At 34.9% G+C, this 17,241-nt stretch overlaps 1 protein-coding gene across 1 annotated transcript; it reads left to right on the top strand.

The window, feature by feature from the left end:
- Positions 1 to 15,871: 15,871 nt before the first annotated feature.
- On the top strand, positions 15,872 to 16,156 carry LOC308429772 (IgA-inducing protein homolog; the record flags this gene model as incomplete). Its single annotated transcript, XM_080928714.1, has 1 exon — positions 15,872 to 16,156. One exon carries the CDS (start codon positions 15,872 to 15,874, stop codon positions 16,031 to 16,033), a length of 162 nt encoding a protein of 53 aa, XP_080784840.1. The 3' UTR covers positions 16,034 to 16,156.
- Between the last annotated feature and the right edge of the window lie 1,085 nt (positions 16,157 to 17,241).

The following is a 17,241-nucleotide window of genomic DNA, read 5'->3' on the forward strand; positions in this document are numbered from 1 at the left end:
CAAAATTACAAAACAGAACACCGATGGTTCAGGCTCTATGATCAACAATTGACAAATGGGACTTCATTAAAATTAATATATTTGTGAAAGGCAAAGGACACTGCAAAAAGAACAAAATAGCAACCAACAGATTGGAAAAAGATCTTTAACAATCTGACATATGGTATTTAATATATACAAAAAACACAAGTTAGACTCCAGAGAACAAAACAAACCTATGTGGTACAGAGAAAGGACTGGGTCTCCAGCATCAGGATTCAGGATCAGCCTTCAGAAGGCTGAGCTCCCAGAACAGCCTCACAAGCACTTTTCCACCTAGCAAAAGGTGAGCCTGACAGACATGCCTGACTATACAGGAAGGGAACACCAGGAGTTCTCAGAGTGCAGGGAGCTTGGTGCTCTTTGGAAAAGTGTCAAGGAAGAAATAAAGAAAGAAATTAAGAATTTCTTTTTGAATTGTATGATAATGAAAGGACAACATACCCAAACCTATGGGATGAAACGAATGTAGTACTAAGAGCGAAATTCACAGTTCTGAGAGCCTCCAAAAAAAAAAAAAAAAAAAAAAAAAAAAAAAAAAAAAAAAACTGGGGAGAACATACACTAGCAAATTTACACAAATCAAAGTTCTAAAAGAAAAAGATAAATATTCACCCAAGAGGAGTAGACAGCAGGAAATAATCAAACTCAGAGCAGAACTTAGACAAGTAGATACAGAAAGAGTGATACAAAGAATCAATAAAACCAGGAGCAGGTTCATTGAGAAAAACATGATTGATAAACACTTAGCCAGACTAACTTGGGGGCACAGAGAGAGTATACAAAATAACAAAATCAGAAATGAAATGGGAGACAACAGAACAGAAACTGAGAAAATTTAAGAAATCATCAGGTCCTATTATAAAAGCCTGTACTCAACAAAGTGGAAAATCTAAAGGAAATGGAAAATTTTCTATTGATTCTAAATACCAAAGTTAAATTAGGATAAGATAAACCATCTAAACGGTTCCATAACTCCCAAAGAATAAGAAGCAGTATTCAAAACCCTCCCAAACAAAAAAAGGCTAGTGCCAGAGGGGTTCAGTGCAGAATTCTATTAAACGTTCATAGAAGATCTAATACTAATACTCCTCAAAATAGTCCATTGAATAGAAACAGAAGCAACACTGCCCAACCCTTTCTGTGAAGCCACAATTATACTCAAAACTAAGCACACAAGACCCTACAAAGAAAGAGAACTTCAGACCAATTTCCCTCAATGAAAATTGATGCAAAAATACTAAAGAAAATACTTGCAAAATGAACCCATGAACAAATCAAAATGATTGTTTACCATGATGAAGTAGGCTGTATCCCAACAGAACAAATCAAAACGATTGTTTACCATGATGAAGTAGGCTGTATCCCAATGATGCAGGGGTGGTCCAATATATAGAAATTCATCGAAGTCATCCACCATATAAACAAAATAATAAAAGTATTATCTTTCTAGATGCTTTGAAAGCATTTCTCAAAACTCAACACTCCTTTATGTTAAAAGTCTTGGAAAGATCAGGAATGCAAAGTCCATACCTCAACACAGTAAAAGCAAGAAAGAGCAAACTGATAGCCAACATCAAACTAAATGGTGAGAAAATGGAAGCAATTCCACTAAAATCAGGGACTAGACAAGGTTGCCCACTATCCCCCACCTATTCAATATAATACTGGAATTCCTGGGCATAGCAATTAGAAAACAAAAAGAAATCAAAGGGATTCATATTTGAAAGAAGAAGTCAAAATACCACTATTTGAGGATATGATAGTATACTTAAGTGGATGGGAGTGGGCAGGTTAAAGGTAAATACAGAGTATCTAATAAAAACAAAAAAAAAAAAAAACAAAAAAAAACAAAAAAACAGTGACTTGTTAAAACTGTTAACAAGTGGATGGAACTAGAAAATATTATCCTATGTGAGAGAAACTAGTCATGAAAGAACACACAGTATATACTCACGGATAAGTGGATATTTGGCAAAAAGCTTAGAACAGTAATTATATAACTCACAGACCATAAGAAGCTCAAAAAAATAATGAAGACCAAAGTGAGATGCTTTCATCCTTCTTAGAAGATGTATCAAAATTCTACATAGGATAGAAGGTAGGAAGAACTTGGGAGGAAAAAAGAAGGAGTTTAATAAAAAATGGTGTGTGGATTAGGAATGGTAAGAGACAGGGAAGATGTATGTAAGGTCAGGAAATTGAAGAGAGGTGTGTAGCAATGGGGTATCGGGAACATGGGGTAGTCACCAGAATGTCCCAAATGCCAGGAAAGCCAGAGGCTACCAGGACACAGACTGGATGAAATTAGCTGAAATTCCCAACAATGAGGAGGGAGAACCTGTAGAGGTCATATCCAGAGGTTAGGAAAGACCCCAGTTTCAGTGATGTGCCCACCCAGTTATCTCCATATTGTTACCCAGAATTATTCCTGCCAAAAAGAAATAGTAGGACATCTAGAGACTGCCCTACATGGTCATACACCCAATACAGACCTTATTGCTGATGCCAAGAAGTGCTTGCTGACAGGAACTGTCTAATATAGGTGTTTGCTGAGAGGCTCTGCTAGAGTCTGTCAAATACTGATGTGGTTGTTGAAAGCCAACAATTTGACTGTGCAAATGGACTCCAGTGCAAGAGTTAGGGAAATTACTGAAGGAGCATAGTAAGAATAAAAATATCAGCAAACCAGACCCCTCAGAGTTCCCAGGGACTAAACTACAAACCAAAGTGTACATATTGAAGGACACATGGTTCCAGCTGCATATGTAACAGAGGATGAACTTATCTGGTATCAATGGGATGAGAGGGTCTTGGTCCTATGAAGGTTTAATGCTTCACTGTAGGGGAATGCCAGGACTGTGAGATTGGTGTGGGTGGGAGGGTGGAGGAGCATCCTCATAGAAGCAGGGGAAAGGGGTATGAGAAAAGACATTTGAAGAGGGAAAAAACAGGAAAGGGGATAACATTTGAAATATAAATAAATAAAAATGTTCCATAAAAAAAGAAAAAAAAAGAAAATTGAATAGCTTCAATAGAAAAATTTAAATGAACTCCTCAGTTCAATTATAATAAACTCTAGTTAAGAATAAATAGAAGAAATACTTTTAAATAAAAAAAATAAAATTTCAATATCCTTAGTCATCAGGAAATGGGAAACAAATTACCTTGGGCTAATACATTATCCCAATCAGAATGGCTAATATCAAAAAATCAGAGGACAGCACATGTTGGCAAGAATGTGTAAAAAGAGGAACACTCCCACACTGGTAATAGTATTAGAAATTAGTACGAGATTCCTACTCTGGAAATCAATCTGTATGTTTCTCAAAAGACTGGAAATGGACCCACCTAAAGACCCAGCTATACCACTTTAGGGCATACACCCACCATGCCACAGGGGCACATGTCTGACTATATTCATAGCAGACTTATTTGTGATATCCAGAAGCTAGAAATTACCCAGATGTCTCAAAATGGAAGAATGGGTATAAAAAATATGGTTCATTTATTCAATAGATTAGTACTCAGCTATTATGAGCAAGGATATCCTTAGGATTGTAGGCACATGAATGAAACTAGAAAATATATTTCTTAGTGAGGTGTCTCAGACCCCAAAGGCCATGCATGGTATGTACTCACTAATAAGTGACTATTAATCAAAAATGTGCAGAATAAGCATGATAATCAAAAACTCAAGATGGTTAACAAGCCAAAGACCCCAAGTGAGGATGCCTCAGTTCCAATTGGGAGGAAGAAAATAGCAATCACAAAGGGACCGAAAGGGGAGGGAGGGACCTATGAGGAAGAAGAAACAGGGAGGGGAAAAGGAGAACATAATCATGTATTAGTGGTAGTAGTGGGGGGAACAGGACTGAAGCCTTAAAGGCCATCAAAAAGATTGAAAACAGGCACTTTTAAGAAGTAGGAAGTGGGAGAACTCTCTAAAATATACCAGGGACTTTGGAGGTGAAAAGAGTTTAGTACTCAGACAAAGGGATCTTAGATTAAATGCCCAGTAGTAGGAAAGGAACTTTTAGAGTTCATGTCTCATAGAAAGACAGGGGTTGCCAACACACAGTCAAAATCAGACCTAGAATTGTTTATGTCTACATAAAGTCTGCAGGGACAAAAATGGAGAAGTAACTGAGAGAAAGGAGGTCCTATGACCTGCCCAAATTGGGATACAGTTCGAGGGGAGGATCCAAGCCCTGACAGTATGTATTACTGATAGTATGGTGTAATTACTGATAGACAACATCGCTGCCCTAAAATCACTTAAAGTAGTCAGATGCAGATACACGTAACCAATGGATAAAATTCAGAGAACCTTGTGGTTGAATTAGGAATAGGGTGGGAGAAGCTGAGAAGAAGGGGAGCCCCACAGGAAGACCAGCAGTCTCAACTAACCTGAACCCCTTAGAACTCTCAGACACTGAGCTACCAACCAGGCAGCATAAGCCAGCTGATATGGCCTGCAAAATAGGCACTCTGGCCATCTACAACCAGGAAGAGCTGAGATCCAGGGATGCAGGCATGGTGAGACTGCACTGCGAATAGCCAGGTCACAGAGATGTATGGGTCTAGTGCCCAAAAAGCACACTGTCCACACAATTGGTTCAGGGGAGCAGGAACTATGCCATAGTGTCTTGCTCCACCCAGCAGGCCCGTGCCTGCAAAACAGGCACTCAGGCCATCTTCTGCCAGGAACAGCAGAGACACAGGCCAGTTACTTAGGAGAGATGGCAACCAATCACTGGCAACAAGACCACTTATAATCACAGACAACAAGATGGCAAGAGAAAAGCAAAAGAACTTACCCCAGGGAAACCAAGACAATCTGGCAACATCAGAACCCAGGTTTCCTATTACAGCAAACAGCAGAATGCCAAACAGTGCAGAAAAAGAAGATTCAGACCAGAAATCATACCTCAAGATGATGATAAAGATCCTTAAACAAGAACTGGAGGAAAAGCATAAAGATAGAAGCTTTTAAAGAAACAAGAGAAAGACTAAAAAAAATCAAAGAGCTTGAGGAAAAGAGAACAAAAGAGATGAAAGAATTGAAGAAGGAATTTAAAATAGAAATGGAAACAATAAAGAAAACACTAAAAGAGATGATCCTGGAGGTAGAAAACCTAAAAAAAAAAAAAAAAAAAAAATCAGTAGTCACAGATGCAAGCAACTCCAACAGACTACAAGAGATGGAAAAGAGAATCTCAGGGGCTGAAGACAACATTGAAAACATAGACAAAACAGTCAGAGAAGATGCAAAAGCCAAAAAGCTCCTAACACAAAATGTCGAGGAGATGCAGGACAGAATGAGAAGACCAAACATAAGGATAATAGGAATAGAAGAGGGCAAAGAATATTAACTAAGAGGCACAAAATCATAGAAGAAAACTTCCATACACTTAAGAATGAGATGATCATGAGTGTAAAAGAAGACTATAGAACTCCAAATTGAGTGACCCAGAAAAGAAATATCTCCCAAAACATAATAGTCAAAACACCAAGTGCCCAAAGCAAAGAAAGAATTCTAAAAGAAGTAGGAGAAAAATGTCATGTAATGTATAAAAGCAGACTGATCAGAATCACACCAGACTTCTCAACAGAGACTATGAAAGGTATAAGATCCTGGACAGACATCATACAGACCCTAAAAGAAAACAAGTGTCAGCCTAAGCGACTATGCCCAGCAAAACTCTGAAACACCATAGATGGAGAGACCAAAATATTCCAAGAGAAAACTGAATTTACATAATATCTGACCACAAGCACAGCACTACAATGAATTATAGGTGGAAAACACAATAAGGGGAGGGAATTACATCCTAGAAAAAAACCAAGAAAACACCTAAGCAAGAAAACAAAAAGAAGAAAGACACGCAGGCACATTTCTACCTCTAAAAGCAAAAATATTAGAAAGAGCAACCACTATTTCTTAATATCTATTAACATAAATGGAATAAATTTCCCAATAAAACAATATAGGATATCAGACTGGATACAGAAACAGAATCCAGCTTTTTGATCCACACAGGAAACTCATCTCAGAGACAAAGAGAGACACTATCTCAGAGTAAAAAAAGTTGGGAAATAACCTTCCAAGCAAACAGCCCAATGAAGCAAGGTGGAGTGGCCATTCTAATATCGAATAAAGTAGATTTTCAACTAAGAGATATCAAAACATATAAGGAAGGACACTTTTTACTAATGATATGGAATATTTGTCCTGAGGAACTGTCAATCCTTAGCATGCATGCTCCAAATACAAGAGCACCCACATTCATAAAAGAAACCATACTAAAGCTCAAAAAATACATTGCACCCCACAAAATAATAATGAGAGACCTCAACATCCCACTTACATCAATGGACAGATCATGGAAACAGAAACTGAACAAGGACACAGTGAAACTAGCAGAGGTTACAAACCAATTGGAATTAATAGATATCTATAGAAAAGTTCATCCTAAAACAAAAGAATACACCTTCTTTCTAGCACCTCATGGCACCTTCGCCAAAATTGACCATATAATCAGTCACAAGCAAGGCTCAATAGATAAAAGAAGATTGAAATACTCCTGTGCATCCTATCAGATCACCATGGCCTAAGGCTGGTCATTAATAAAAACAAAGACAAAAAAAGCCCATATACACACAGGAAAATTACACAATGCTCTATTAAACGATAGCATAGTCAACGAAGAAATATAGAAAGAAATTAAGGATTTCCTAGAATTTAATGAAAATGAAAACACAACATACTCAAACCTATGGGATGCACTGAAAACAGTACTGAGAGGACAACTCATAGCTCTGAGTGCTTCCAAAAAGAAACTGGAGAGAGCATACACTAGCAACTTGACAGCACAGCTGAAAGCTCTAGAACAAAGGGAATCAGATACACCGAAGAAGAGTACACTGCAAGAAATAATCAAATTCATAGCAGAAAGTGACCATATTGAAGCAAAAAAACAATATTGAAAGAATCAACAAAACCAAGAGCTGGTTCTTTGAGAAAATTAACAAAATCAAAAAAAAAAAAAAAAAAAAAAAAAAAAAAAAAAAAACATTAGTCAGACTAAATAGAGGGCAAAGAGTCAGCATCCAAATTAACAAAATCAGAAATGAAAGTGGAGAAATAACAGATGAAATTAAGGAAATTCTAGAAATCATCAGATCCTACAACAAAAGCCTATAGTCATCGAAGCTGGAAAATATGGAGGAAATGGATGAATTCTTAGAGAGATAGCAGATACTAAACTTAAACCTGAACCAAGTAAACCATGTAAATAATTCAATAACTCCTAAAGGAATACAAGCAGTCATCCAAAGATTCCAAACCAAAAAAAAAAAAAAAAAAAAAAAAAAAATCCCAGGTACAGATATGTTCAGAGCAGATATGTATAGACAACCTAATACCAATACTCTTCAAACAATTCCACAAAATATATTCAGGTGGAACACTACCTGACTGATTTGTTCATGGCCACTATATCCCTCATTTATAAACTACACAAAGACCCTACAAGGAAAGAGAACTTCAGACCAATCTCACATATGAACACTGATGCAAAAATACTTAACAAAATCCTTGTAAGACAAATCCAAGAACACATCAAAATGATCATTCATCACGATCAAGTAGTCTCCATCTCTGGGATGTAGGGATGCTTTAATATTTGGGTATCTATAAATGAAATCCACCACATAAAAAAAACTCAAAGAAAATAACCACATTGTCATCTCACTAGATTATGAGAAAGCATTTCACAAAATTCAACACCCCTCCATGTTAAAAGTCTTGTAAAGAACAGGGATACAAGGCTCATACCTAAACATAATAAAAGCAATATACAGCAAACAAATAGCCAACATCAAACTTAATGGTGGGGAACTTGAAGCAATTCCACTAAAATCAGGGACTCAACAAGGCTGCCCACTCTCCCCCTACCTACTTAAAACATTATTGGAATTTTTGGCTAAAGCAATTAGAGAGCAAAAGGAAATCAAAGGAATACAAATTGTAAAGGAAGAAGTAAAACATCACTGTTTGCAAATGACATGATAGTGCAAGTAAGTGACCCCAAAAATTACACCATAGAACTTATGCAGCTGATGAAGATGTTCAGCAAAGCAGCTGGATATGAAATTATCTCAAACAAATCAGTAGCCTTCCTCTACTCAAAGGACTAACATCTGGAGAATGAAATTATGGAAAAGATACCCTTCACAATAGTCACAAACAATATGAAATACTTTGGTGTTACTCTAACTAATCAAGTGAAGAACATGTATGACAAGAACTTCAAATCTCTAAAAAAAAATTGAGGAAGATCTCAAAAAATGAAATGAACTCCCATGCTCATGTATTGGAAGGATCAACATTGTAAAAATGGTCATCTTACCAAAAGCAATTTACAGATTCAATGCAATCCCCATTAAAATTCCAACCCAAATCTTTACAGAGTTAGAAAGAACAATGTTCAATTTTATCTGGAATAAAAAAAGACCTAGAATATTGAAATTCATCCTCAACAACAACAAAACATCTGCGGGAATCACTATCCCTGACCTCAAGCTATATTACAAGGCAATTGTGCTGAAAACTGCATGGTACTGGTATAGAGATAGGCAGGTGGATCAATGGAATATATTAGAAGATCCAACAATGAGCCCTCACATGTATGGTCACCTGATTTTGACAAAGGATCTGTAAACATTCAGTGGAAAAAGGACAGCCTCTTCAACAAATAGTGTTGGTCCAACTGGTACTCAGCATGCAGAAGAATGAAAATAGACCCTTTCTTATCTACTTGTACAAAGCTCAGGTGCAAATGGATCAAATATCTCTACATTAAACCAGGTTTATTGAAATTATTAGAATAGAAATTTGGGAAAACCTTCGAACACATATGCACAGGAGAAAATTTCCTGAACAGACACCAATGGCTTGTGCTCTAAGGTCAAATATCAACAAATGGAACTTAATAAGATTGCAAAGTTTCTTTAAGGCTAAGGACACTGTCAAGAAAACAAAAAGGCAACCAACAGTGTGGGAAAATATCTTTATCAACTGCACATCTTTTAGAGGCCTATTATCCAATGTAATCAAATAATTCAAGAAGTTAGACACCAGATAATCAAACAATTCTATTAAAAATGGGGTACAGAGCTAAAAAGAAGTTTTCAATTGATGAATAGCAAATGGCTGAGAACCATTTAAGGAAGTGCAGGACATCATTAGACATCAGGGAAATGCAAATCAAAACAGCCCTGATATTCCACTTCACACCAGTCAGAATGGCTAAAATAAAATATTCAGAGGACAGCAGATGCTGATGAGGATGCAGAGAAAGAGGAACACCAATCCACTGTTTTTTTGGGTTGTAAACTCATACAACCACTACGGAAATCAGAATTGTGATTCCTCAGATAAGTGAATATAGTACTAACTGAAGACCCAATTACTCCACTTCTGGGCATATACCCCATAGAAGCTCTAACATAAAACAAACACACAGGCACCATAATGTTCATAGCAGCTCTATTTATAATAGCCAGAAGCTGGGAAGAACCCAGATGTGCTTCAGTAAAGTAATGGATATAAAAATTGTGGTATATTTAAACAATGGAGTACTACTCAGCTAGCAAAAATAATGACTTTATGAAATTTTTAAGAAAATGTAAAGGATCTTTACCAACTCCACATCAGATAGAGACCTAATATCCAAGGTATAAAAATAACTCAGAAAGCTAGACACCAGAGAATCAAACAACCCTATTAAAAAATGGGGTACAGAGCTAAACAAAACTTTCTCAATTGAGGAATATTGAACGGCTGAGAAACATCTAAGGAAGTGCTCGACATCCTTAGCCATCAGGGAAATGCAAATAAAAACAACCCTGAGATTCCACCTCACACAAGTCAGATTGGCCATGATCCAAAACTCAGATGACAGCAGATGCTGGCGAGGTTGCAGAGAAAGAGGAACACTTCTCCACTGTTGGTGGGGTTGTAAACTGATACAACCACTCTTGAAATCAGTCTGGCAATTCCTCAGAAAATTGAACATAGTACTACCTGAAGACCCAGCTATTCCACTTGTTGGCATATACCCCAGAGACACTTTAATACACAACAAAGATACATGCATCACAATGTTCACAGCAGCTCTAGGCTTCTGAGCACCAATCTTCAGAGCAGTTTGCAAATAGCATCATCCACATACTTGAAATCACAGTTTACAATGCTCATTTTGATGTATACAACCATCTATGTATGAACTGTCCCGTTGCATTATATCTTATTTTGACTGGCCATAATGTTGCCTAGATTTTTATTTATGTTTTGTTATTTTTTTCTACACCTGGTGATTTTTAAATGAAATATTCTATATAAGAAAAATATGTTCTAAGTATATTTCCTGAAATATATCTATAAAATCTGATTTTTTTCATGAATGGATGTGGATAACACAAAATACAGTAACATTTGAAAACTAAACAAAGAAGAGGTAAAAAAGTTAAACAATGATAATATTATATTTGATACGTAAACTGTTTCTTTACTTTAAAATTTTCTCTGTCATACTCCTAAACTCAGTGGTGGGTGGGGACATCTACTTGGAGACTAGTACAGGGTAGATATGGTATGTGGAAAAGTTGGAGGGTAGACCAAGAGGGGAATAAAATCTGGAGTTTAAAAATAAAATAAAATAAAATAAACGGGATATATATATATATATATATATATATATATATATATATATATATATATATATATATATATTGAAATTTTTATATAGACATAAGAATGTTAATAATTTTAAAGATATTCATATTGAGTAAAGCCTCTTTACAAACAATTAAATATATGCCATGGTTAAAACAACAACAACAACAACAACAACAACAACAACAAAACCTCTTGTCTCAGCTCCTAAAAGATGACATAGGGAAATAAAAAGTAGATAGAACTTAGTGAGAAGAAAAAGTAACAAAGCAGATTCTAGGGAGAAACAGAAATAATTTAAGCAATATTAGGCTAGAAGTTTCCGTGTGCTTGAAAAATATCGTTCAAAGTTGGATATCTGCAATTAGTACCTAATCATCAGATTTTGTGTATGGTTAAAATAAATATAAATATGTTCACATAGTACACATATAAACTACAAATGCACATTATCAATAATTATATTATACATGACTTATAAAATTTCACTAGAAATGACGTATTATAATACTGTTTTCAAATGAATGTTAAGTATCTTAGTCCTGACTTGTTCAGGGAATGTACATTTACTTCTACTAATCTGCTTAAAGTTAACTTTAGTATATTAAAAAAAAAAAACCAACTGTATTACTTTTGTGCAAATTTATTTTTAGCACTAGAGTAGCCACAAAGATATATGTTTCTCTATAGTCTCACACTGTATTTTTCAAAGTATGTATACCCAAAATATCAAACAGTGGCCACTATCCTCTTTAGTTGCCAGTCGTGAATCTAACACAACATTTAGTCAAGTCAGAAAAAACTAACAGAAGAAACATTGCAAGTCAAGTGACATATAGATATTTGAGTTTGTAACATATGATAATGACAATGTGTTATCAGTGGAAAACACTCGAGTTCAGTAATGACAGGGAATAGTAAATGTAATAGGAAGAATGTGATAACTAAATAGCATGTCTCACCAGTTTAAGCAGATGCTTCCACGGTCTGTTTACTGCTGTGAAGATTACTATCAGTCACATTTTTACCAGTGTTTCATATGCCTCAAAAGACAAGACACTGATTCATGCAAACTCATTATAATATACTATGTTAAAGAGTGGTATTTATGGTGAAATCTCATGTGCCATAAACTAGGCTATGACATACTTTTATGTTATTTACTTTACCTCTAAATTCAATTTTTACAGTTGCCTATTCTCCTATTTATTTACATAAAGACAAAAATAAATAAAATACGTTTCCTTTTCTTTTTAACTAGTAATTCCTGTTTCAAGCCAAGCATTTCTCTTTTCAAAAATCAGGGTGATTTTTCCCCCTGAAATACATGATTAATTACAAAGCAACTTTTAACACTTTTCTGGGAGGATACAGATGATGGAAAGTGATGTTGTTTCTGATGTAATCCAGGAGATGGTTTCCCAGATGTCCTAGAAAGTTGACCGATAAGAGAAGAGCCTAAACAGCATTTTATATCAATTATGTACAGAACCCTGCCAATTATCTTCTCATATAATTCACATAAATAACTGAGAAGCACAAAAGATATAAACTACCACCATCTGCTCTCCCTACAGTAGGCTACTGAGGGCTTAGACAATAACTCACGTAGTAAAATATCTGATACATTTATCTGGGATCATGCTGTGTAAGTGGAATCTGTGATTAAAAATACTACCACTATTAGAAAATATGTTTCCCCTTTTAAAAAAGTATTATCATTTCTCTTTTTATTGCTATAGTAAATTAAATGAACTACTGCCTGCTATATAAAGAACAAAAACTGCACTTCTTTGTGTGTCTCAGTAAATCTTTTCCCATTGAAGTTAACAATACTCAGGCTTCTACAAAGAGAAAAGGAAAAACATTCTATAGCCTTCAGAAATTCATTGTTTTGACAATTGCTCAATTTTGAACCATGTTAAATGCTGAAGGAGAGATAAATCCAAGCATAAAACACTAACCCAATGTGCCTTCATGACCCTAGAAAGGGAAGTATTTAAACACTACAATTGCATATAATAGCTGATACTTAAAAATGATTCAATGTGACTTTTGCAAACATTAGAGACACAGAGCTGCCAGTCAGAAAAATATAGATATTACTTTAAGCACTATTTCACTGAAAGTTCAGAAGGGAGATTTCATTTCACAATTTATTTTGGTCTTCCAACTTGTCTCTGTTTTGCTCTATACCAGAGCAGACTTGTCATGATGTCCCCATATCCCTGATGATAAAATCAAATGCATGTTTTACTGAAATTTCATCCCCAAGGGAGATATAGTAATGTCTACCTTTTTCTCTGACATTTCCATGAACAAACAAAGGCATGACTCTGCCAGAGAACACTCTGGAAAATGAATGAGTTTATTGGCTTTCTTATAGAGTTGGTGAAGGATGTGGGTACACATCCCATAGCAGGAAGGAACTTAAAAATTTTATAGAACAGAGATGAAGACTCTTCTTTAGTCTTCAACTTATATAGACTAGCACGTCTAAAAGCCAAGAACTGATAAGGCAGTTCCCTCATGATGATACTCTGCCCTCCATGAGAGATGTAAGCAGTCTACAAACTCACCTACAATGTTCATTTATTAGGAGGGTTTCCCCAAGATGGCAGTTGCTTGCTTACAATTACAGTGACTTGCAAGGATTATTATGCACATGACCAAATTATACTGCCAATTCTCTGAAACTATTCATGTTTCTTTCACCAACTCCTAAATTAGTTTGGTAACAAATTAGCATTTACCATGAAAATTCTCAGACATCTTAAATAAACTATATTGTAATCATTCCTTCAACTTCAATAACATAATTTTGCAATTATGGCTTCAAAATTATACTGCACGACAAACTTTGCCAATTGGTGATACATTTCTTTAGAGTAAATTTTCTCCACTCTGTTGCCAATAAAATTTGCATTTTAATTGGAGCAAAATGTATGCTTCAGATAATAAGAGTGGGCTGAAGAAATGTGGAATACTCAGGATGATACTCTTGTTCAGTTCCACAAAAAGATATTAACAAAGGTTTGGAGAGTAACATGGGTTTGTTTATTTGTTTGTTTTCTTGCTTGCTTTCTTACTTTTTGGTTAAAACTTCATTGTTTATCCTGTGTATATATTTTTATACTATCAGACCTTTTAGGATTCACATCTATACATGTGAAAGCTGCCCAATGAATATAAAAGAAAATTTTATGCTCATGTATAAGCTTTAAAAGTAATATAATCCTGAAAAATATATTTAGTGATAGGTAATTTTGAGTAAGTGTTAAAATCAACCAAATAATGTTTAAATACAATGGAGCTGATACTTAAAATTTCGGGTTGGAAATAAATTTAAGACTTATTTCTTGATCATTTTTTCAAAGCAGTTTCTTTTTCTTTGAAGTCAGTAATTCAGTTTTCTAGGAGAACTTTTCTTACTGTATTTGGAAAACTTCATCCTAAAAAAATCCTTAAAATGCATGCTAACAGTTTACCAAAATTTAAATAACTACTTAAAGCATGTGAAATTGATTATAGTATCACTGGTAGGATGACTTTACAGAGAGTCTCCGAGATTTATCACCCTTTGTGTGTGTGCTCTACTAAATCTCCTTCTGTTGGCTGAAGGCATGTGCTGTAAATATGAAAGGGCAGCAACTCCTACAACATAGTAAGTAGCTTTAAGCTACCTCACAGTTCTGAAAATTGTAGATAACAGATAGCAATGCAAGATGAACTCATATATGTATATTATATATGTATATATTACTATAAATCTATGCATATATTACACACACACACACACACACACACACACACACACACACACACACACACACATATATATATATATATATATATATATATATATATATATATATATAGGGAGATGCATTTTCAATTTGAAATTCAAGTGACATCCCCTCTTTTATCTGTGAAGCTGTCCCATGCTTACCTGTTACTAATTTGAATGTTTGTTTACTCTGAATAAAAGTCAAGTTTTGTTGTTTATTATTTCTCAGTTGAAGTGACAATAACAGCTGTATCATTTTAATAATAAACTAATTCAAATATATCAAACCACATTTATTTTTTTTAAAAAATTACTTATTGTTTTGTTTTTAGAGTTTTCAAAATTTCTATCAAAAACATGTCTCAGACTCCGTGAGAAGTCACCATTATTTTTAGTGGTCGTGATGGAGTCCCCCTGTAGCCATTAATTTAAGATTACATGCAGAGTTGCTTTATTTTGAGCTTTTTGTGTACACACAATCCCAAACTTGAAAAACGTAAAAAAGGAATCCTGCTGTGAAAGTTATATATTACTCTAGATTTTTCTTACTGTAAATATTGTAAGATTGTAATACGGTCAATATTTTATTAACCAACAAATGTTAATCTATGTGAAATCAGACTTATTTTAAATGTGCTTCTTATTTACTGTGTGTGGTCCCTGTTGCTGACAGTATTAAGTTATATTCTGATGTAAGATTAACTTTATTAAAGAATGTAAACATTAAATGTTGCCTTATGGGAAAACAAATAAAGTATAAAGAAGACAGTTCTTTTCATTGAAATATACTGTGTATTTACACTTGCTAGACCCAGCACCACTTATAAACTTAGTACACTGTCCAGTTTCAGTTAACACAGCTGACACAGTTGTGCTCCACTTGAAAGTCTAAACCTTAGTGTTGTTGGAATATAAACAGTTTGTATTTGTCTGCTGTGAATCATCTTGGAATTTCTAATCAAATTTGTAAAATTTTTATAGTAAAAAATTTTAATGACAATTTAAAAATTATCTTCTCTAAAGAGTGGTCAAAACAATGTCCTTTCAGAAATAGAGTTGCTCTTTACTATCTTTCCAAAATGACTTTGGTTAAATGGACCAGGTGTATATTAGTTAAAATCTAGGGGTAAGTTCTTGGTATTCTTTGAGTTTACAAGTTAATACTTATTGGAGTTGTGCCAATATACAATAGAATATCATTAATTTGCACTGTTTGGGGACCCCATTTAAGAATGCTGAATTTTGCCAACTAAAAAGTAAGCAAATGCAATTTAAAAAGTAAATTTGAGCATTCTGTGTTAAATATGTGCAGTTATTATCATATGAAGAAGTGCAGTGTGTTGGGCTGTAATATATCCATATATGCTGTCATGTTCTCCCATCTCAGTGCTGGGAACTCACCATGTGGAAACCAAGCAACCGTGTTGTGCATCAGCCGGCTTGAGTTTGTTCAATATCAAAGCTGAAGCTAGCGAGGTCTGCTGTACTGCTTATTGAAGTATTGTGATTCTTTTAGGCATTGGTTCTTACAAAATATATACTGTAACAGTATACTTTGTACAGATTTAAATTTTATTTGAAAAAATGAAATAAAGTAGGCAAAAAAAAAAAAAAAAATGTCTCAAACTCCTCCATTGGAAAGCTGGGTACAATGGGTTCTAATTTTGAGGCCATGATAGGACACAGTAATTTCACGTACTGAAAATTTAAATGTTTAGTGTGTAAGTCAGTGAGGGGAGTTTCCAAGTATATGGAAAGTCTAGAATTTAATACTAAACACCACAGTAAGTATATAAATTAATTCTTCTGTTCAGTAAATTTTACACATAAAAGTACCAAATTCTTAATCTTCCTATATTTTTTCAATTGTATAAGTTTAGCAAAAAGGATGTATTCCAAAATCTTGAATTCTATGTTCATAGTTGAGAATTTAGTGGTTGAAAAAATACTCTTAACCAGAAATATTCTTGCCCAAAAGAAAGACAGGGACAAAAATAAAAATGAGACTGAAGAAAAGTCCATCCAGAGACTGCCCCTTCAAGGGATCCGTCTCATCTGCAGGCATCTAACCTTGACCCTATTGCTGATGCCAAGAAGAGCTTGTGGACAGGAGCCTAATAGGGCTATGCTCTGAGAGTTTCTACCTGAACTTGAACAATACAGATGCAGATACAGCCAACCATTAGCTCAGGGACCCCAACTGAAGAAGTAGGAAAAGAACTGAAGGAGCAGAAAGGGATTGCAACCCCACAGGAAGAACAATATCATCTAACTTTTGTGAGTCATAATATAAATGGCTGATATTCAGGATATCTGATAAAACTGTGAGAGGGCCATGACCCACAGCTTGAGAACCTCTGCCTTGGTCTATATTGATTGCCATGGAATCATCAATATATTCATTAGAAGACAACAATTTTTGGAAGAAAGAAAGATGCCCATAGGAGGGCAGACATAGGAAGATAACAGGAGAGTTAGAATTATAATCAGGTCACAGAGAAAGAAAGAGCTGACGCACCAGCTTTGAGCTTAGGTGAAGGAACCAAGTATAAGAATAACATCCACATATTGCAAAAACCTCCCAAACTAGCAAAGGAAGGGGACATATTCTCCCATTGAGGACCAGTAATGACTCAAAATCAATTTTGGAAATCTTGATTATGCTTAAATATAC

Source organism: Micromys minutus (genome assembly GCF_963924665.1).
Source record: "Micromys minutus genome assembly, chromosome: 14".
Taxonomy (NCBI): domain Eukaryota; kingdom Metazoa; phylum Chordata; class Mammalia; order Rodentia; family Muridae; genus Micromys; species Micromys minutus.